A 22620-nucleotide genomic window follows, 5' to 3' on the forward strand; every position below is an offset into this window, starting at 1 on the left:
TCATCCTCACTCCCGATCCTCCCCGCCCCCACTCTCCTCTTTGCTCTCCTCCTGAGCCGCTGCTCATCTCCTCCCAGCTCCCTCGCTGCCTGCACGAAGCAGTGACATCGTCTGGGCGCGCTGCCTCCCACTCGGGAAGACACGGGGACAGGGAGACGCGGGGACAGGGAGACAGGGGGACAGGGAGACACGGGACCGGGAGACACAGGGACAGAGAGACAGGGTGACAGGGAGACACGGGGACAGAGAGACACTGAGACGCGAGGGACAGGGAGACACGGGGACAGGGAGACACGGGGACAGGGAGACACGGGGACAGGGAGACACGGGGACAGGGAGACACGGGGACAAGGAGACACGGGGACAGGGAGACACGGGGACAAGGAGACACGGGGACAGGGAGACACGGGGACAGGGAGACAGGGAGACACGGGGACAGGGAGACACGGGGACAAGGAGACGGAGACTCGCCTGCCTCGCGATGGGACCTCGCACCGCGTGGATGTTCGTCTTGTACGGCTCCTGCTCGCTTCTTACCTTCACCGCAGGTGCCGCCGCTTCCCAGTCGACAACTGCCCACGGAGTGTGCGCGACCCACGGGCTCTCTGTCCCACGGCGAGACACGTCGCGATTGATGTAGATCCGTTTAGCCGCGTGGGATTCCGTGCCGGAGTGGTAACGAATTGGCGCGCCATAGTCCAGAATAACCGTAGCAGGTGTTTACTTTAACACGTAGTGGTGGGTCGCTTTCGCGACCGAATATCATCCGCGAGGTTTTTTGTGAGTTAGATCGCGTAAATATAAATGTGTCGGGAAACCCGCCATACAGATCTGGCTCTCGCCTGATGATTGTAGTTGTAATTACTGGCGAAACGTCGTACTCGACTTGTAAATGTGGTGCTCGTAACGAATTGCCACGTTTTGTTGACGTGACAAACCTGACTGATTGGCCGCGTTGGGTGGTGGCGGGTTTCACGACGCATTTATATTCACGCGATTACGGTAAACCCAAAACACCTTCATAAAACACATAGATCCGGCTCGGAGACCGGAAAATATTTCTGAACTCGGCACACCACGTCCAGTATACAAGCCGTGTGTGCAGTTTGAGATGATGTATGGAGCGCTGATTCAACCTTATAGTGAGATCGTGTGCGTGTACATTGTGGGGAGCGGTGGTGTAGCGGTTAGCGCGCTGCGCTACGAACCAGTTCGACTCCCACTCACTGCCAACACCGGTGACGATTATCTGAACCGGTCCTGAGCCTCCACCAGGTCAACTCAGCCTCAAATGAGTATCAGTGCTATGTGTAAAAAAACATCGCCACTAGGGAGACAAAGGCGGCCGGGTGTGGTGTTGGCCACCCACCCCCTCGTGTGCCGTGCCGGCGTTCATAGGTGCTCGCTAACAGCACTTGCCCCGACAGTCTGTTACAGGCTACACGGGGGATCTATAAAGGGTTTTACTCTTTCTGGCAATAAAACAGTTAAGCTGTTGAACACCAAATTTGATACCATTTTCAAGAAATAAAGTCAGCATTAACCACACGTACTTGTGGTGAACATCCAAACAAAACACGCTCCGATAATATAAACATCGCCTTTGAAACTGATTGGCCTACACCAGAGACAGCTGTCTCTGTGGCCTTGTCTAACCAGTGTCAGACCAGAGCACTTCAAAAGGCGAACAGAACACAGACAGGTGAAGACAGAGAGCTGTCTGAAAGACAGCGCTCCAATGAACACTGCTAAGCTTGGCAGCGTATTTTAAGCTGGGTCTTTCAGACAGCGCTTCTTTCAGACCGCTCTGTCTTCACCTGAGGACGGCTGCTTGCGTTGTGGCCGAAACGTCGTGAGAATGTAATTATGTTTTTTTATTTCCCTTCTACGTGACTTTACCGAAAGAACCAAGAAGATGAATCCCTGCAGTCACGAAAGCTTTAAATCGAAATATAACAGACAATGCACGCATCAGAGCATTCATAGTCTGAGGATGAGCAAGCTATAGTTGTTGAGTGTTAAAACAAAAAGCCGTTGGGCGGATAGTTGATTCGGAGGGCATGCGACTGACGGGCCGGACGCTTTGCTCGACCGGGGTCTGCAGGGCAGGATCTGAGCTCGTGTTGCGCCTCGGGGAGAATGCGCGCGGCTGGCCAGGGGCAATGCTCGCAGGACGCGAGAAGAACCGCGGGTGCTGAGGACGACCCGTGCAGGTAAATCTCCACCCCCCCCCCCGTCCCCCCCAGGTGCCTTCATCGAGCCGTGATTTGTCCCGGCAGAGATTCGCCGAGTCTCGATCCCCCGCGGTCGGGGGGGGTTGGTGACGTTGGCCGCTTTTCCGCGGAGATTTTGGCGGTTCGAATCTGGCGGCGGCCGCCCTGGTTAATGCCGCGGCTGCCCGCTTCCCTGTGCACGTCAACGGTGCCGTGACGTCGTTCATTCGCAGGGGCGGGTCAAAAAAATCTGCGTGCCGGTATGACGGCCAAAATTTGCGTGCCGGCATTGCGGTAAAAGATTTGCCACGTTTTAAATGTTACAACGCAAAATGGGTCGATTGGGAAGCTTTCCTGGATAAACAAGCAAAATAAATAACACAGATGTAATCTCATGAGCAAAGTAATGGTTGCCAAGGTGCCCGAAGACACTTTTTGTAACTTCTATTTTTACCAGGTAAGGCCCACTGAGCTATGTAGCTCTTTTTCAGATGCGACCTGCCCATCACAAATGATAGCTCAACAAAGTGGCTTATCATCACGTGGAAATGTATAGCAGCCAAATACTCTAAACGCACGTCGATTATAAAATTGAAGGGAGAAAACCGGAGGACCTCGAGACAATTTCACGCGACCATGGGAAGAGAGACACGCAAACCCCAAATACACAGGCATCAGGGTCGGGATCGAACCCACGCCCTCCTGTATACCAGGCGAGGCAGTTAACATCGCGCCTCCACGGCACTTATATTTGACCCCAGGGTTTGGGAGAAGTGGCAAGTGTCAGACAACCGTGGCAATCCAACATCATAACTGATGTAAAATATTTTATTTCACAGCAATCAATAATCAAAAACAACGATCGAACTCAGGCCGCCGGGCTTCGTAGCGGAGTGCTTCTAGCAACTGCGCCACTCGCTCCCGATGTGTCGAACAAAATTTGGAAGCCTTCATTGGCACAGCTTTGATGGACGCGCCTGCTGCAGTTGCCGTGGTTTGTAGGCAGCGTCGTGCAGCACGTGCAAGACGTCTTGCGTTGCGCACGAAGCCGTCTCGTCTTCACCGCCAGCTTTGAACTTGAACGGTCTTACGACCAAAACAAAGAATACCTGAATACAAACCCAGACGCACGCATCACGCAGACATCCGCCATTCAGACGCTGTCTCCCCGACAGACCTGGTATTCACCGGAGGACGGCTGCTTGCGTTGTGGCCGAAACGTCGTGAGAATTATTTTATTGTTTTATTTTTATTATTTTATTACTTCCCTTCTACGTGACTTTACCGAAAGAACCAAGAAAAAAAAACAAATCCGCCCGATACTTACTCCTGAGCTCCTTACAAGCCCGCGCGGGAACGGGTGTGGGAGAGCGTTCCGATCAGCGAGCGCCCCATCTCCATTCCAGTCCCTAAATGCACCCCACATTTTAGCTGGAATCGTCCAAAACATCCCCCCGGCTTTTTGGCACAGACCCACATCGCTCGGCACGCCGGAGGCTGCCTTATATGGGTGAGGGTTTTGCAAAAAAAATTGTTTGGGGACTTGGGGGGGGGGATTTTCCTAATTCTTCGAGCAGTCGAGGTGATTGATGACCGAGCAGTCGCTGATTCTCTCCTGTCACTCGCTCACTCATCAGCGGCCAGTCGCCTCGTTATCAACTCTGCCATCGCTACCACTGCCACGAACTTCACTCGTTGATTCCTGCGGTACATTTTCCACGCGATAAGCCCGCTTCGTTGGGCTGTCATTTGCGATGGTCAGGTCGCTTCTGAAAAAGAGCTACACATCTTCTTAATTCTTTCGGTAAAGTCACGTAGAAGGGAAGTAATAAAATAATAAAAATAAAACATGATTATGTTTTATTCTACGTGATTTTACCGAAAGAACCAAGAAGATTAATCCCTGCAGTCACGAAAGCTTTAAATGGAAATTTAAGAGCTACACAACTCAGTGGGCCTTGCCTGGTCAAATCATTTTTTAAAAAGTTTAATTGAATTTCATCTCTGTCTTGTTTTGGGCCGCTTAGCGTCACGACGTTGCTGTGCTGCCTGGCCTCTGTGCGGAGAGCGGCGTGCGAGCTCGGGATGGAGCTGGCGACACGCGGCGGCGAGACGTGCAACGCCAGCGAAGGCTGCCAGGTGGGAGCCCACGTCCTGGCGGAGAGACTACAGAGACACGGCGAGACAGGGAGACAGAGACACAGAGAGGCAGAGACACAGCGAGACAGGGAGACAGCAAGAGAGAGAGAGGCAGAGACGCAGCGAGACACAGCGAGACAGAGACACGGCGAGACAGAGACACGGCGAGACAGGGAGACAGAGACACAGAGAGGCAGAGACACAACGAGACAGGGAGACAGCGAGAAAGAGAAAGGCAGAGACGCAGCGAGACGCAGCGAGACAGAGACACAGCGAGACAGAGACACGGCGACAGAGAGACACAGTGAGACAGATACGCAATGAGATAGGGATGGAGTTAGATAGGGATGGAAAGATGAATGCATCTCCCATGTCCTTGTCGAACCTCAGCAGCGGCTCGTCCTCTCCCAGTGTGGTGGTGGTGCCATTGGCCCCCGTGGCTGACCCGCCTCTGATTAGCCGACCGGATAAACTTTATCCGCCTTTGGCAATGAAACGTGTCACAATTTGGCATCCGTTCATCGACTTTATTTACCGGGGGAAGAGGCAGTTTCGTCTGAGCAAATGGCCCAGCAGCCGTGTTAATTGGTGCCACGAAAACCATCGTCAATTGTCGTGAATGGAATATTGGAAATACACAATAAAGGCTTAATGTGTTCCAAGACGATCGGAAGTTGACCTTTTTGACCCTAAAAACATCGTTTATAATATTTAGAAACGCAACTTTTTCTATAAATTAACGTCGTAAGAACATTTTTAAGCATTCCTATGAATAGAAACATGGATAAATAACGAATAGAGCATTACAAGTTTAATAGAGCATAACATTAAAAAAATATTACCTTAGGTGTAAGGGGTTGATGTAAAAGTTGCAGTGGGAGGTAATTTATTCTTGGAAGGAGAGTCTACTTCCAAAAGGGCTTCGCTGATTGGCTGAGGTCTGCCGAGTCCACTTAGGAGAGGTCCGATTGGCCGAAATTGGCGGCCACGTGATACCGTAAACATATCGTTAATCGAAAATGTATCGTTAATCGAAACAATGGGACCCTATGGGTAGGGGGATCATTAATCGAAACATCGTTAAACGATGGCATCGTAAACCGAGGGACCAGAGGTCGCAAACGGGTTTTGATTCCTTACCCGTACCCGGCTGCACCAGGGTCGCAAATGGGTACCCGTACCCGTTCCCTACCCGTACCCTACCCGAAATGAGTGACAAACAGTTACTCACCAGTGACTCACGGCCTACCCGTACCCGTACCCGGCCGCACCAGGGTCGCAAACGGCTACCCGTACCCGTACGGGTACGGGTAGCCGGATATTGGGTAGGGTACGGGTATCGGGTACCCGGTTGCGACCTCTGCGAGGGACCACTGTATCGGCATTTGCGTTTCTTCTTTCACACTCTTACTTCTCCTTCCCCGTTTACCCGCCCCCCGCCCCGGAATCCCGCCAGTCCTGCTGCAGCTGCTGCCGCCTGGGCAAGCAGGCCCAAAGCCTGGGCCTGGCTTGCGCGGCCCTGCCCGGCCTGGGCTCGCTGTGCGGGCAGGCGTTCGAGGCGTGCTGCCGTGGTGGGGACCGCCTGCTCCCCGTGCGGTTCGACGAACCGACCGTGGAGGGTGGGAGCCGCGTCGCCGTGCCAACCAGGGCCCCATCGCCGGGGCTCACCGCGCTGCGGACTGCCGCCCCCCTGCAAGGTCCAGCAGAGACGCGTGAAAGGCGGTGGTTACGCGAGGAGGTGCATTCGTTGCTGGCGGTTGCCACTGGCGACGCTTTTTTACTGCGAGCAACTATCCAGTAAAAACTTAAATGTGTTGAACTTCTTTCGCACCGTACGTAGCCAACCATGCTATTCGGAGGTGCTGAGCCTCAAATTAAAGCAAAAATAAATCTAGAAATTAGTGAGTGTTTTTACTTTTGAGGACAATAAAAAAACTATTTAGTTTTTCATTGATTGGTTTTGTCATCATCAAGCATGTCATAGTTGAACGCATCTTGACGCTCACAAAAGTGGCATCACCAAAACGGCCACGTGACACGCTACTTTTTGGCGGGAAAAGCCAAGTGACGCCATTCGCTGATCCGTGTGGTTTCGTGATCTCCCCGGATTTGTGTCCCTCTGGCGAAAGGGAACGGACGCAGAGTGGAGCAGGAAAGCCGCTCGGGGGATGTCGTGCGGCTGCCCTTGGATCCATGCAAAGGTTTGTGATGGGGCAGCAGCTAAAACCAAACAAGCCAACCAACACACAACCAGTTAGTGCTGAACTCATAACTAATTGGGCTACGTTCAGTTTACGTGACAAACCTTGTACTCCACCACGCCAAGACAGTGCAGGAGCACAGACGTTGGAGTAGCGGTGGATCCAAGGGGTGGGGGTGGCGGGGGGGGGGGCAATGGGAGGTGCCGCAGCCCAAAATTGGGAAAAATTTTAGACCCACCTCGGATTGGGGGCACATAGAAAGCGCAGCTTTGTACAACAATGGACTTTGCTGTGCTACACGGAACTCTCCACCGCATCGCCACGTTTTGTAGTCACACCGCTGTTTACATCGGAGGATGCATTCCTGAAAAGCGCGACGACGAATATCGAAACGACGTAACAAAGCGAAGCGATTTACAGGGTTAGTAGAAGTATAGTGACGCAGACCGGAGACAGTAATAACTGGAGGCACTTCTTTTATTTAACAAGCACCATCGGGATAACACCCACACACCCTACGTGGGTACACACTATTGTCGACGGCACTACTTAGTTAGGACACTTGGTAGGCTGTCTGACTAGCAGCGCCCCGGGATGGTGAAGACGGAGACGATGATGAGGTGATGACGACGAGATGGTGAAGACGATGATCTTGAGCGGCACGACAGGGATCCCACTTCCAGCAACAGCCCCGAGCTCCCGCCCAGGGCCCCCTCTTATACTCCCAGCGTGGCCTCGCTCTTCCCTGGCCACGCCCCCCTTCTGGAACCTACTAGCGGGTTCCCAGGGCTTCCCGATGGGCTCCTTTTGTGACCTTTCCGATAGATGTCCCCCTCTCGTGTCTATCGTGGTCTGCTGACGCGAGTACTGCCGTACAACGCAGTTACCCTTTTCCGCCAGCAGCCAGCGCTATACCACTACAGTAGTAGTGGGTTGGTATTGACGAAGGCCGAGAGGCGATGGATAACGGGAAATGACGGACGATGCTGTCAGCGACGTGAGCGCGTGAAGGGGGGGGGGGAGGTGCTTGGTTGAGGCGACGCAAATCGGGCGGCGGCGTTAGTAAGAGAGCGACGGCGTGTTTGCGAAACGACGAGACGGAGGGACGGCGGAGGTGGGCGGGGGGGGGGGGGCTAATCGCGGTATTGCTGCTGCAACACCGGGGCGCTTTCGGTGTCTCTGCCGTGTGGTCGTCGCAGGGTCCGCCCGCTGCGACCACAAGTGCGAGGACGTGCGCGGGGCGGCCGTCTGCTCGTGCCTCCCGGGGTTCCAGCTGCAGGCCGACGCCAGGGCCTGCGCGGGTCGGTGACGTCCTCTGTTGATATTCAAATTCCTTTGTCAAGGCGCCCTTCCCCCCCTAACCCAGCTTAAATATACCCTGCCAAGCTTGGTGGTGTTCATTCAGACGCTGTCTTTCCGACAGACCTGTTCTTCACCTGAGGACGGCTGCTTGCGTTGTGGCCGAAACGTCGTGAGAATTGTATTTAATTTTTATTATTTTATTATTTCCTTCTATGTGACTTTACCGAAAGAGCCAAGAAGACGAAGCGATTGTAAAATATAAACAATATAATTATTCCGTCTCCCACCGCCTTGTGCTCCTCCGCAGATGTGAACGAGTGTGCGGCGGTGCCAGCGCCGTGCCCGCAGGACCACCGCTGCGTGAACACGCTGGGCTCCTTCGCCTGCCAGCAGGACAGCGCCACTTGCGGGCGGGGATTCCGCGCCAGCCCCGACGGCTCCCAGTGCCTCGGTAGCGACCGCCGCACCACCACCACCGACAGACAGCGCCGCTCCTCACACACGCGCAGAGCACCGCTCACACACACACACAGAGTGATGCTCACACACACAGAACACCGCTCACACACACACACACAGAACACCGCTCACACACACACTCGCAGAGGACCGCTCCTCCCACAAACGCAGAGCTCCGGCGCCGCTAGCGCCCTTGCCCACGGTGGCCTCTTCCCGTCTCTCTCGCTCCCTCATTCCCGGGCTGGCTGTCCGTTCCCCGGGCTGGCTGTCCATTCCCTGGGCTGGCTGTCCATTCCCTGGGCTGGCTGTCCGTTCCCCGGGCTGGCTGTCCCCTCTCCGCGCCACCTCCGCTTCTCGCTCAGCGACGGCTCCTCCTCTTGCTCTCCACTGATTTTCAGCGGCAGTAGCGGCGCTCTCCGGCCCTTGCCAAAGTGTTGTGGTGGATCCAAGGGAGGGGGGAGCAGGGATGGGGGGGGGGTGCAATGGGGGCGATTATCCCCCCCCCCCTTACACCAACGTTTTCTTATGAGACCCTGAAAAGTGGGATATTGTTAAAATGTAATAAGATGTTTTATTTTATTTCGCGTCAATCATGCTAATAGCATCCCACAACGCCATACATTAATTATATAGAAGGAACCAAATCCCAAATGCAGCCACGACCAAGCAGATGAAAACCTCCTACTACTACCAAGCAAAGTTAAAAACAAGAATCACAAACAACAACAAACGAGTTGTCACCAACAAAGACATTGACCAGGGAAGATCGCGTGAACGGTTTTGTTTTTCTCGTTTGTGATGAATGTCGGGCCACGTTTAAAACACGTGACATTTCTGGGTCGTCCTTCCCCTCTCTTTAGAGTATTAGGCTGCTCAGTTGAACACGTGGTAGGCTTTTGCGACCAATATTATCCACAATAGAGGTTTTTGGGTTCGATCGCGTAACTGTTAATGCGTCGTTAAACCCGCCACCAAATCCACAACATTTACAATTGTGAATGTTGTGGGTTTGCTCTCCAACACACGGGTGTGCTGTACCAGTAACGAATTGGCAAGTTTTGTTGACGTGACTAACCTTACTAATTGGCTGTGTCGGGTGGTGGCGGGTTTATTCACGCGATCTCACCCATAAAAACTCTGTTATGGATATTCGGCTGCTGCTCTAAATTTCCATGCGACGATCAGCCACTTCGTTGAGCTATCATCTGTGATAGCCAAGTCGCTTCTGACAAAGAGCTATGTAGCTCAGTGGGCCTTACCTGGTAAAATAAAATAAACAGTATTTAGTTTTTAGTTTAGTTTCTTGGTATGTGTCCCAATCTGCTTCTGTCGGAGAGGGACTCCCTGAATGTGACGCGTAGATACGACTCAAAAGACGAACATTGATTCTCTCACAGAATACAACAACCGCAACAATCCGACGTCACTTACGCTAGCGTGTAGACAAGTAACCATTTCACATAAATTATCCGAAATTCGGAAAAAAATATCTGAAATCGTCCAAAACATTTTTTGGACATTTTTTTCTTTTTTTAAAAACAGGTTGTCGGATATAGGGTTGTCTTCTTCTTATGCTTGGTATTGCCGTATTGCTGATCTCGTCAAGGAACATAAACCATCACGCGAACTCCGGTCATCCTCGCAGCAGCAGCTGCCCATTGAGCAAAAGATGGTCAGCGCATTGTGCGCTTTCAGATGTGCTTCCGCTCTTTCCGATATTAGAAAGCCGCTGGAGCTATGCACTTTTAAATCATTTAGAGTGAAATCGAATTCATTTCGAACTGCTTTTTGCGTTTAGTTTGTTGTCCTTTGCCCCGGCACCTCCGATTAGCACGGTTGGCTACGTACGGTGCGAAAGAAGTTCATGCATCCGTATGCACCTCCGGAGAGGTGGCGGCCCCCCATTTAATTCACGGCACGAGGGCCAGCGCCAAACGTGCCACGGCAGCGCATCGCCCACATGGCAGCCGGCGTCGTAGGCCCTCGACACGCAGATCCACGCAGGTGACACTGCCGTGGGACGTGCTCCCACCCGGAACCGAGGTTGCCGAAACCTCGCGCCCGCCTCCCCGCTGCCGCGGCACCGTCGCCGAAGATTTGGCGCAACCGTGCCGGCCACCGCTCCGCGTCGTTCCCACCAATTCGGCGCCCCCCGGCAGTAAAGTTTGAGCGATATTCTCATTACACTCGGCCGTCGCAGGCGTATCCCCTCAACTCCGGTAGCTTCATCTTCTTGGTTCTTTCGGTAAAGTCACGTAGAAGGGAAATAATAAAGTAATAAAAATAAAACATAATAAAATAATTCTCACGACGTTTCTGCCACAACGCAAGCAGCCGTCCTCAGGTGAAGAACAGGTCTGTCGGGAAGACAGCGTCTGAATGAAACACCCCAGGCTTGGAGCGTATATTTAAGCTGGGTTTGAGGGGGAAGAGCGCCTTGACAAAATAATTTTCATATCAAGAGGAATTTAGCATATTTATGGGAAATGCAGATATGGGATTAGTACTACTTGTGAAATACGTAGGAGGTGGGCGGGGGGTTTCAAAGTCATATTATGCCCGTGCATTATGCAGGATTAGCAGCATCAAAGGGAGGGGATAGGGGTAGCATTAATAAAGGGAAGCAATGCTAATAGTATAGCTTCGCCGTTGCTTGCGCTTGGCTCGCCTCCCGTTAGCTCCCCCCGCCCCCCGTCGCTCCGTGCGCTGAGGCTGCGGTGTCTGGCTCGGCTTGGCTTGGTGTGCAGACGTGGATGAGTGCTCGGGGGGGGCTCCCCGCCCGTGCGGCCTCTCGCGCCTCTGCATTAACACGGCCGGCGGCTTCCGCTGCGACTGTTTGCCGGGGTTCGCCTACGAAGGCATCGGCGGGCTGTGCGTCGGTGAGGCTCCCCCCCCCCCCCCCTCAATGCACCGCCGATTCCCAGCCCCCCTCCCCCGCTCCCTCTCATCCACCGTCGCTTTCTTATTCTCTTTTTCTTCTTGCCAATGGAACCGTGCTGAGATGCACAGCCACAGTTACCGGTGAGCTGTCAGCCCCTGTGCCTCCATCGGCACCACCCACTTTTACATAGACACACCCACTCAGTCACTACCCCCCCCACCCACACGGCGGTTGACCTCTGACTCTGACATTGACCCCCCCCCGCCGCCTAACCGTTCATAGGCCCCACCCACTACTCTGCCAACCCCGCCCAATACTCGGGTAGCCCCACCCACTACCCTGTTAGCCTCCGCCCACAACTAGGGCAGCCCCGCCCACTACCCAGGTAGCCCCGCCCATTACACAGGTAGCTCCGCCCACTACCCAGGTAGCCACGCTCACTACCCAGGTAGCCCCGCCCACTATCCAGGTAGCCCCGCCCGCTATCCAGATAGCCCCGCCCACGACCCAGGTAGCCCCGCCCACTACCCAGGTAGCTCCGCCCACTACCCAGGTAGCTCCGCCCACTACCCAGGTAGCCCCGCCCACTACCCAGGTAGCCCCGCCCACTGCTCGAGTAGCCCCGCCTGCTACTCAGCTATCCCTGCCCACCAATCAGCAGCTGCGGGATAAACCTCGTGTCAAGCCTGCAACTCCACGGACGCCTGCCATTGAACACTGTGCCGCCTTACAAACAACATTTGTACCCGCCGCTGCAAGCATCTGAGCCGCACTAATCGGGTGCTTAGAGGGGAAATGTTTTCGACCTGGCAACAACAACAGTGTCACTTTGCGTGTCCTCTCGCGGTGACAGATGTCACGAAGGCACGCACGTGCGCGTTGATTAGTGGCTTCGAACCAAGAGTATTTAAGGGTAATTTTCGGCCCTTAGTAAGGAGAAGGTCCCCGACTCTAGATTGAATGGGGGTGAAATCCAGTGACTTGCATTGAGCTCAGTTACCAGAAGAACCCTGGCTGCTTTGCACATCATCAGTTCTTCCAATTATCTCATTGAATTGCAACAACACCTCAGTATTTTATGCTCCGCAGAGATCCGTCAAAAAAAATATAAAGACACACACCCGCTGCAATGACGCCGCTTTTTAAAGAGCACAATTTTCATTGAGTTGCCGACAACAGCTCCGATTGGCGCGTTGGGCCACGTGCAGCGCGAGTGAAGTTCAACGTACACAACAGCTGCCTTGAAGTGCCCTTCCACGATGACGGTCGTTGTGTCCGCCTGTCTGTAAAGATGTGAATGAGTGCAGGCAGTACCCTGGACGCCTCTGCGCGCACACCTGTGAGAACACCCCAGGATCCTACTACTGCACCTGCAGCCTGGGTTTCCGATTGGCTGCCGATGGGAGGAGTTGTGAAGGTGGACACAACGCAGCCTTCCCTTCCTTTCCTACCGGCATGGCACCACGGTGGCTAGGAAATGTTGACTACCTCGCCTGGTATACAGGTGGTCGTGGGCTCGAGTCCGACCCTGACGCCTGCTGCTGTATATTTGGAGTTTGCGCATCTCTCCCTCTCTCATCATCATTACGGTGGCTAGGAGATGTTGACTACCTCGCCTGGTATACAGGAGCCGGTCGTTAGTTCGATCCCGACCCTGACGCCTACTGTATATTTGGAGTTTGCGTCTCTCTCACCGTGGTCACGTGGATTTTTCTCCGGGTCCCTCCGGTTCTACCCTCCGAATTTAGAATCAACGTGCTGTTTAAGAGTCTTTGGCTGCTGTGCTTTTCCACGTGACAAGCCACTTCGTTGAGCTGTCATTTGTCATAGGCAGGTCGCTTGGGGAAAACAGCTGTACAGCTCAGTGGGCATTACCTGGTGAAATAAAAATATGTATCATAGTAGTCGTAGTAGTTCTCCATGCACGTGGGCTATGTGTCGCTTCTCCCTTCTCTCTCTCTCCACTTGTCCCCATCTCGGGCATCATGTCCACGACCACTCCACGGTCTTTTTTCGACGCACGCGCTCTCAGTCTCTGCCCCATGTGCATCACCGTCAAAAGTGGGTTTTCCTTTCGTCACGTTTTTGAAATGTTGGCGTGTGCTTTTAAACGTTCTAATTATTATGTCCTACTGCTACTACGCGACCTCGCCATCTGAGTCAAGCGTCTTTGGTCCTCTCTGAGATGGGCGCCACCACTCTCGGAAACTGGAGGTGCCTGTAGAAAACCCAACAGGCGAAAGAGACGGGATAACTTTGAAAGGTTCAAACATATGTATTCACGAACCCGCTGGCTGCGCTGCCACCTCTTGGCCACTTTGCAGCTCAGCGGGTTCGAGTGTTTCACAAATCTGAAATGATCCACGGGATCCCTGCCACAGGAGCGTGCCACCGCCCGCCTGCCCGATGCTACGTTTACCATTTTTTTTCCACTGGCACATCCGAGCCGAGCCAGCGCGGGGGAGCCCTCACGGCTAGGTTTTGTGTTTCCACGGCCTGTTTGCCGAGCCCTACGAGCCGCCGCTGTCCAGAGTGACGGCGGCTGATGACAATCGCCACGTGGCGCCCGTCACCTTCCCCGTCCCGCGTGGCGCACGTTCGCAACGAAACTGAGTCGGGCTTTAATTTTCTTTTTCTTCCTCTTCCAACTATTTTCACGTCGCCCGGTTGGTCGATCAACCGAACCGATGATATAACCGGAAAACCGAAAGAGCAATCGATCGCGTAAATGATCGGATTGGCACGGCGCTAGCTACCAACGGATGCCTGCAAGTGCGCGCAACCCGTGCAACCCGTGCCGACTGAACGGCGATCCTACGTCGGACGACAAAATCGACCGAATTTTTTAAAATGTCGTGCCGTGTGTCGTCCGCGGCGTGTGTCCGTGGCGTGGCAGACGTGAATGAGTGCGAGGGCAACCCATGCTCGCAGGAGTGTGCCAACGTGTACGGCTCGTACCAGTGCTACTGCCGCCGCGGATTCCGTCCCAGCGAGAGCAACCCCAGGGCATGTGAAGGTAACGCGACTACCCCCACCGCCACCCCTCCCACGGATTGCACTACCTGGGAGACAGGGCCGTAGACTCTACGACTGTCGCCTGCTGTATATTTGGGAGTTTGCGGTGTCTCTCTCCCCATGGTCGCGTGGATTTGTCTCCGGGTCCATCCGGTTTTCCCCCTCCGCATTAACAAATCAACATCAACCGTTGAGAGTCTTTTGCTGCTATACATTTCCACGTGGTGATAAGCCCCTTTCGCTGAGCTATCGCTGCTTGTGATGTGGGGGTTTTTTCATATAGTTTGTGAGATATGGCCAAGAAGGTAAAGGTGCAGCCCTGCAATTGTCTGCTCTCCCCATTGCTGGTGGGTTGTCTCCGGGGTTGGGCGCTGGAGAGGGCGCAGAACGGGGACGGGGGGAGGGGGTGAAGGGTGGGGGGAAGGGTGGGGGCGGGGTGTAGAGGGTGGGGGGGAGGGTTCGCTCCCCCCCATCGCCCCTCCACCTCCATTGAGTCCACCACTGACCACCAACCACGTGGTAGCGACGTCCAAACTGGGCCAGGCGTTGTCCGGTGACTTGGGGACACGGAGCCCCGTGGCTCCCGGTGGTGGAAGCGCGGTTCCTCTCCGCTTGTCCCCCCCCCTCCCCGTAACCTCTCCCCCCGCCCCCCTCCCGCCCCGCGCAGACATTGACGAGTGCACGCTGTTCTCCGGCGGGAACTTGTGCACCCACCGCTGCCTCAACTCAATCGGCAGCTTCCAATGCACCTGCCCCGAGCCGGGCTACACCGTGGCCAACGGAGGCCGCGGCTGCCAAGGTGAGGACACGGGGGGGGGGGGGGAGCGGTGTCCAGGGCAAAGGGGCCGTCCATAAATGACGTCACGCACCTAGGGGGGGGGGGGGTGGTCAGACATTTGTGACGATGTGTGACACGAGGGGGGGGGGGGGTTTGAGAAATGTGACGTCACAAGTAAATATAGACAACACGTTCTACTTAATTAGACTTTTAATAAATGTTTTTTCCTACAACATCAGAGTGCAGCGCCACATTAAATACGCACTACAATGACAATCGTTTAAAGTTATTTGAAGCATGTTTTTTTTATTTTGGGCAGGGGGGGCAGAGCTTTGTGACGTCATATTTGAGGGAGGGGGGGTCTGACTTTTGTGACGCCGTGTGACGGGGGGGGGGTCAAAAATCGTCCTAAATCGCGTGACGTCATTTATGGACGGCCCAATAGGAGACGAGACCTGGGACTTGCTCCGCGATGAGCATTTCTTGTTTCGTGTTTAGTTTGTTGTCCTTCCGCCACCACTCCCGATTAGCGCGGATGGCTACGTACGGTGCAAAAGAAGTTCAACGCACGTACAGACAGATGGGAGTAACCCGATAACAACGATGACCTGAAGTTATTGCTGCACAATGGGCGGCCTCTGCTTCGAAGGAAAACCTCGCGGAACAGATGACGATGATGCCCGTCACAGGGTGGCCGTACCTGATGGGCATCCGGATCAGCAATCATGGCAACTAACGTCGGTTATGGGGGTGGCGCGCGTGGGCACGTGCGTTGTGTGTCCTCCTCAACACGGCCAGCGACGCGCCCCACCGACGCTCGTTGACCCTGACCAACGTGCCCCCCCCCCTTGACCCTCACCCTCTTTTGCCACCCCCCCCCCCCGCCGTGACCCTCCGTGGGCGAGCAGACATCGACGAGTGTGCCACGCGCAGGCACGACTGCTCGGCCACAGAGACGTGCTTCAACGTGCAGGGCGGATTCCGCTGCCTGTCCTTCCGGTGCCCCCCCAACTACCGGCACATGGGCGAGAGGTGGGCCCCCCCCCGTCCCCGTGACGTGGCAACTCAACTCAACTGAGCTGTGTAGTTCTTTTTCAGAAGCGATCTGTCCACAAATGATGGCTCAACGAAGTGGTTTATCACCATCCCTGTGAAAATGTATAGCAGCAGCCAAACACTCTAAACGCGCGACGTTGATTCTAAACGTGGACGGAAAAACTGGAGGACCCGGAGAAAAATCCACGAGAGAGAGACACGCAAACTCCAAATATACAGCAGCAGGCATCAGGGTCGGAATCGAACCCACGACTTCCTGTATACCAGGCAAGGTAGTTAGCATCTCCTAGCCACCGTGATGATGGTGAGAGAGGGAGAGACACACAAACTCCAAATACATAGCAGGCGTCAGGGTCGAGATCGAACCCACCACCTCCTGTGTACCAGGCAAGGTAGTTAACATCTCCTAGCCACCATGATGATGATAGTGAGAGACACGCAAACTCGAAATATACAGCAGGTGTCAGGGTCGAGATCGAACCCACCACCTCCTGTGTACCAGGCGAGGTAGTTAACATCTCCTAGCCACTGTGATGTTGGGGGGGGGGGTGAGGGGTCGACCGTCGGCACGAATGACCGTCTCGCCGTGCAGGGCGGACCCCCGCAAGACCGAGTCTCTCCGCTGCCTGAAGCTGGACTGCGCCGTGACGGACGGCGCCTGCTGGACCGACCCCGTGAGCGCCATTTCCTTCACCTTCATCTCGCTGCCGGCCTACCCCGACCTGCAGGCACCAGAAGGCACGCTCTCCGCGCTCGCTCTCCCCCCCCTCTCTCCCCCTCCATCTCTCTCGCATGACAAACGAAAACGATTTCCCTCTACTTGACCGCGCACGCTCGCAGTCGATGTCTCGAGACCAGAGGTCGCAACCGGGTACCCGATACCCGTTCCCTACCCGATACCCGGCTACCCGTACCCGACCGGGTACGGGTACGGGTAGCCGTTTGCGACCCTGGTGCGGCCGGGTACGGGTAAGGAATCAAAACCCGTTTGCGACCTCTGCTCGAGACGCAAAAAATGACATCGCCTTTAGTGTGAAACCCTACATGGCGATAACATGTGAGTCAGGGAGGGTGAAGGAAACACGGGAGAGATGAGAGAGAGAGAGAGCCAACAACGCAGGACAGCTCGGGGCTCGGCAACTTGGGCCCAGCACCAACAACAGCGGAGAGCCCCAATGGCAGCCGGGGCAGGACCAATGAGTCCCAGGGCATCCGTGGGGGCGACTGCGACCCGTTCAGCGAGTCCCAGCGAGTCCCAGGGTCCGCGTGCCGGTCTGAGGGCCTTTGGCCGCGAGACCTCTCGTCCTCCTCACGCTCTCCGGGAAGACTCGCCAAGACGGGGGTCCGACGGCTCTGCCCGACGGGCGCTCGACGACACCGTGCCACCCTCTAACACCCGCCCCCCCCCCCCCCATCTTGCCCCCCCCCACCCCACCGTGCCTGCGCCAGGTGTGATTTACCTGCGGGTGGCGTCCCCCGCCATCCCCACGGCGACGGGGCTGGACGTGTCGTTCCGCATCACGGAGGGGAACGAGCTGGGGTTGTTCGACGTCATCAAGACGGAGGAGAACGGCGTCTCTACGGGTGAGCGGCCGCTGTGCCCCCCCCCCCCCCCCCACTTTGCGAGCTTTCGCCGACCCCCCCCACCGCAACGAGCCCACGATTGCGCAGTGCGGAGAGGCGCGCGCAGGTCCGCGATAACGAGACGCGATAACGAGATGCGTAACGCAGGCCGAACAAAGACCCGAGGCGCCTGGGGAGCATCTCGAAGTATCCAGCAGCATCCCAGTGCCTTGTGCGATGCTACGCCGAGGCAGACGCACAAATCGCGCTCGTTCCTATTCGCGCGGGACATAGGTCCGTTCACTCAGTCGTCATCCAGCGTTATAAAAAAAAAATGTCTTCCCAAATACATGCACCGCGTTATCATCCAATTTGCGTCATGAGAACGGACCGTAACCCCTCCATTTCGTTGCTCGGCTCCCGGACGCAGGCAAGGTGCGGCTCCTGCGCTCCGTGACGGGGCCCGTGTCCACCGTGCTGCGCCTGGAGATGGACTACCAGCGGGGCAGGGCGCTGTCGCACCGCAACGTAGTCTACGCGCATGTCTACCTCTCCCCCTACTGGTTCTGAGGTCCTGGGGTGCGGCGATCGCCATCCCCCCCCGCCCCACCGCCTCACCTCCCCCTCGACGATGGTGATGATGATCCGTAATACAGAAAAACCTTGGATTGCGAGCGACTTGGTCTGCGAGTGTTTTGCAAGACGAGCAAATTTTTTAAAATAAATATTACTTTGATAAACGAACGAGGTCTTGCAATACGAGTAGTGCGTGTATACGCTTTGTCTGCCGAGCGTCACGTGATCACAACTGATGTACGAGCGCTTTCATATACGAGTCCTTTGGATTACAAACACGTTTCCGGAACGAATTACGCTCGCAATCCAAGGTTTTACTGTAGAGGTTTTTTTCTGGTTAGATCATTGTAAATATAAGTGTGTCGTGAAACCTGCCACCACCGGGCACAGGCAATTGGTAAGGTTTGTCACGTTAACAGAACGTGCCAATTGGTTACTAGTTCGGCACACCGGTGTGTTGGAGAGTAAACCCACATTTACAATTCGAGTACCACGGCGTTTCGTGATAACGTCGAACAGAGGGACAGCGATGATGATGATGATATTAACCCTTTCCCCTTCCAAGACATCTGCAAGTTTGTCGGGTGGGCGTCCCGTTTACCGCTGAATCTTAGAGCACGCAAGCGGCTCAGCGTTGATTCTATTTAGAGAGGCGTAGCGCCGTTGTTTTTTTAAAGACATTGTACTCACCGCAGAGAAGTGTAGCGACACAACCGCAACTCTATGATAGTTGGCGTCAAACTGTGCCACACGGCCCTCCCGCGTGGCCTTGTCGGAGCCTCGGTACCGATAAAGTTATTTGATTTTTTCTTCCGGTTTCGTTTTGATGATGCACATGTACGTCATCGGAACGGAACCAGAAAAGCTGATGACATAAAACTACAATGATTTTAAATTGGACGTTTAAATGTACATTCGTTTGTTGTGTATGTACGTATGTTGAACTTCTCTCGTACCGCACGTAGCCAACTGTGCTAATCAGAGGTGCTGCAGGGGGGGAACAACAAACACGAGGAGTCGGCTTCAATGAGACTGGGGATGACACCGATGGTTGGAGTCGGGACATTGGCGGTGGCCTAGTGTGGAAAATATTTGAGGGTGCAAAACATTCATTAGTCAGAGGACGATACGCCTCCGTTGCGCGGAACTGCTCCGCGTACGATAGGCAAGTTTCCTTACCCTGCTCTGTCGAGCCCACGGTATAAACGGGTTCGCCCGCGGTCAGTCGCCCGGCAGGCCACGCGCGGTGCGGTGAAGCGTGGCTTCTCACGCCTACTCCAAGACATCGCTGCCAACCAAGAAGAGTAGGCCAGTAACACCCCCGTAGAATCCAGATGTTGCTGCCCTCTGGTTGCGAGAGGCCCTTCCGTGGGCGGGTGACGTAAGCGTGCAGTTTCAGGGCTGCGCCTCTATCCTTTAACTTTTCCCCTTCCACCCCTACGCGCCCCTCCTGCCACCGACCATACCTGTGCGCCAGCCCGGGACGGGGTGTGAACTGTTACCGCTGAGGCTTGGCCGTAACAATTTCCGCTGCTCAGTTTTCGGCGATGACAGCAGAGGCTGCCGGTCGTGTTGACGTGCGGCGAAAAAATATACATAACCGGGGAAGGAAGGAGAAACGCCACGCTCGGAGGCCCCCCCCCACCCCCTACTTGTGAATATCTCGGGCGCCAAGTGACGACGGCGTTGTTGTGACAGCTCGCTGTGGGCGAGACGACGGCGGATTTCAAAATAACAACGGCCCGGCGCGTAAAAACTTCGCCGAATTTCCAAAATACGCCGCGCGTCAAAGGGTGCAGAGCGTGTACATCGCGAGCACATTTTCTGTGATCACGGTTGCCTAGCGCGGGCCCAAAGGCCCACCAATGCCAACTGCCCAGCAACGGATGGACGGTACAATTAAACTAAACCATTTTTTATTTGACCAGTTGAAGGCCACTGAGCTGTTAGCTCTCGTTTTAGAGGCGACCTGGCCACGCATGATAGTTCACCGTAGTGACTGATATCATCTCATGTGGGAATGTACAGTCATAGCCGAATAGTAACATAATAATTCAAACGCGTGTTGTTTCAAACGTGGCGGGGGGAAAAACCGATGGTACTAGGAGATAAATCCACGCGATCACCACGGGGAGAGAGAGAACAAGCAGGCTCCAAATATACAACAGGCATCGTCAGGGTCCAGGATCGAACCCACGACCTGCATGCGAGGAGAGGCGAGATCACATCTCATTGTATGTCGAATTTCTTTCGCACCGTACGTAGCCACACGTGCTAATCGGAGGTGCGAGAAAATGTGCCTCCCTCACATATTTGTGCCTCCACAGAAAAAACTTTCAAATTGTGTACTCATCCCATCAGCGGACACGGCCTTCTGGAAAGTGCATCATCATAAATTCAGCAGCACCTGTTCCACACACGGAAAGTTCTGGACTAGTTTCGACCCGGCGAACAACACGTTCCTTGAATTGAACAAGAACTTGGGAAAAGAAGGCAGTCAAGGAGGAGTGCTGTGCCCTGTGGTGTGGTGGTGGATGGGGTGAAACGGTCCGGTAGACCGAGTTCTCAACACAGCTGGAGGAATCATTTGAGGGAAGTCCATGGGAACGGTAACCATGGTAGTAGCTATAGAAGAGTGACAAAGGAGCCGAACCATATTCTAAAACTATATATCCATGTAATTCTAACACAGTATAATTTACACTGCAATTAACAATACATATATAAAGTGCATGATAAGTTATGAACCGTTGCAGCTGCTTGTGTGGACAGGGTTGTCCACAACACCGAGTGTTCTCACGCGACGCGTCGGGTGGACTTTGCAGTATGGCCTCGGACTTGCCAGTCCCGGGCCCTTGTGGCATGGGGCCGTCTTCGCTGGGGGTTCTCCCTGGGGGGGGGGGGGGGGGCACACGCACACAACTCCACGAGGGACGTACATACGTGCGTTGAACTTAGTTCTCACCGTACGTAGCCAGCCGTGCTAATTGGGAGGTGCGGGAGGGAATGGACAACAAATGAGAGTCGAGGAGATCTCAACAGTGCGACCGCCGTGTTCGCGTCTGGCAGAAGGAAGGAAGCGATGGTGATGTGCAGAGACATCGACGGTTATGGCCACAGCGACCTCTCTAACTTGAACGCGAATGCCTCCCCAGCTTTCCTCCCCAGAGCGGAGGTAGTGCTGTTCATTTCGGGGGGAGGGAGCCATGGGTCCTTGTTTTCCACCAGGGACAATGTTTTTTTTTTGTCCGAGAAGCTGTAATTTTGGGTAGCGGTGCGTGTCTCAGTCAATCCATTATAACATCCTGGTCTGTCCCCGTGACCTCCTGCCATGGAGCCTTCGACGCTGCACGTGGCCTCAACGTGCACCTAGCCTGGCACAAACGCCGCGGCGACGTCTGCGCCACTCGGTGGCGAACCGCGGCTGTCGTTGCACGGTCAGAATGGGCCCTGGTGTAAGGGGTGAAACGTGGCCCCCTCGGTGCAATTAACCACTGCCCCCCCTCCGCCCCAGCGTCTGGACCGCCGCAGCCCGCAAGCGCCCTTACGCAGTTGCACCGCCTGCACACTCGAAAAGCTGCGCCGCAGATTTTGGGCAACGGCTGTTGTGCACCGACAGTGCCAACGCTGTGCTCCCGTTGGGCTCCTTGGCCAGTACCGCTTTGCAGAATGTTTCTCCACTTTATAGACAAACTCAAGACAATCGTGAATGTAGTGTTGTTTATAGAGAGAACTTAAAAGGTCGCGCGCGCATTGTGCAACAGCTAGGCACCGTCGTTTGTAAGCATTGTTTTGATTATCTGGCTTTAGTCGAAAGCGGGAAGTGTTGCTTTAAATGTGTTTGTTATTAAGCTTGTTTTTCCCAGGAAAGTGATTCTCAAATCTTTTTTCAAGAGGATTCAGGTTTTCACAGACGGGGGCGATGTTGCTGTTGTAATCCCAATTGAGTGGTTTGTCGGGAATGTTTTTTTTGTTGCATTGGGATGTTTTACCAATACCAGTGACTACTTAACTCTTTTAATATTACCAGGTAAGGCCCACTGAGCTATGCAGCTCTTTTTTTCAGAAGCGACCTTGCTACAAATGATGGCTCAACGAAATAGGGAATTGTACAGCAGCCAAAAACTCTAAACGCATATTGTTTCTAAATGTGGAGAGGAAAACCGGAAGACCCAGAGAGAAAGTCACGCGACCACGGGGAGGACATGCAAACTCCAAATATACAGCAGGCGTCAGGGTTAGGATTGAACCCACGACCTCCTGTGTACCAGGCGAGGTAGTTAACATCTCGCCACCGCGGTGCCTCTTACATTGAGTCTTATTAGCTATGGGAGGAAGATAAACACCGGAGGAAATCGATACAGAACGGAGGGAGAACATACAAACTCTACACAGAGAGGCGCCCGAGTCGGGAATCAAACCCAGGTCCTTCTTGCT

General features: G+C 54.5%; 1 protein-coding gene across 3 annotated transcripts; it reads left to right on the top strand.

Moving 5' to 3' along the window:
* On the top strand, positions 1-21051 carry LOC144945623 (fibulin-1-like). 3 transcript variants are annotated; one of them, XM_078874156.1, is made up of 15 exons: positions 1-548; positions 2105-2213; positions 4241-4352; positions 5809-6049; positions 6482-6553; positions 7753-7854; positions 8163-8306; positions 11062-11193; positions 12487-12612; positions 14092-14211; positions 14878-15009; positions 15897-16020; positions 16637-16782; positions 17494-17628; positions 18038-21051. In XM_078874156.1, the coding sequence occupies exons 1-15, from the start codon at positions 482-484 to the stop codon at positions 18175-18177; spliced, it is 1902 nt and encodes a 633-aa protein (XP_078730282.1). In that variant the 5' UTR covers positions 1-481; the 3' UTR covers positions 18178-21051. The 3 variants fall into 3 exon arrangements, with proteins under 3 accessions (XP_078730282.1, XP_078730283.1, XP_078730284.1); XM_078874157.1 differs by lacking the exon at positions 11062-11193; XM_078874158.1 differs by lacking the exons at positions 11062-11193; positions 12487-12612.
* Positions 21052-22620: the final 1569 nt, after the last annotated feature.

The sequence above is a fragment of the Lampetra fluviatilis genome, chromosome 38, assembly GCF_964198595.1.
Source record: "Lampetra fluviatilis chromosome 38, kcLamFluv1.1, whole genome shotgun sequence".
NCBI lineage: Eukaryota > Metazoa > Chordata > Hyperoartia > Petromyzontiformes > Petromyzontidae > Lampetra > Lampetra fluviatilis.

Excerpts from the sequence above, each read along its gene's own strand:
- LOC144945623 (XM_078874156.1), top strand. The coding sequence starts at position 482 with ATGGGACCTCGCACCGCGTGGATGTTCGTCTTGTACGGCTCCTGCTCG. Across the intron at positions 14,212-14,877 it reads CAACCCCAGGGCATGTGAAG|ACATTGACGAGTGCACGCTG; the intron begins GTAACGCGACTA and ends CGCCCCGCGCAG. Across the intron at positions 17,629-18,037 it reads GGAGAACGGCGTCTCTACGG|GCAAGGTGCGGCTCCTGCGC; the intron begins GTGAGCGGCCGC and ends TCCCGGACGCAG.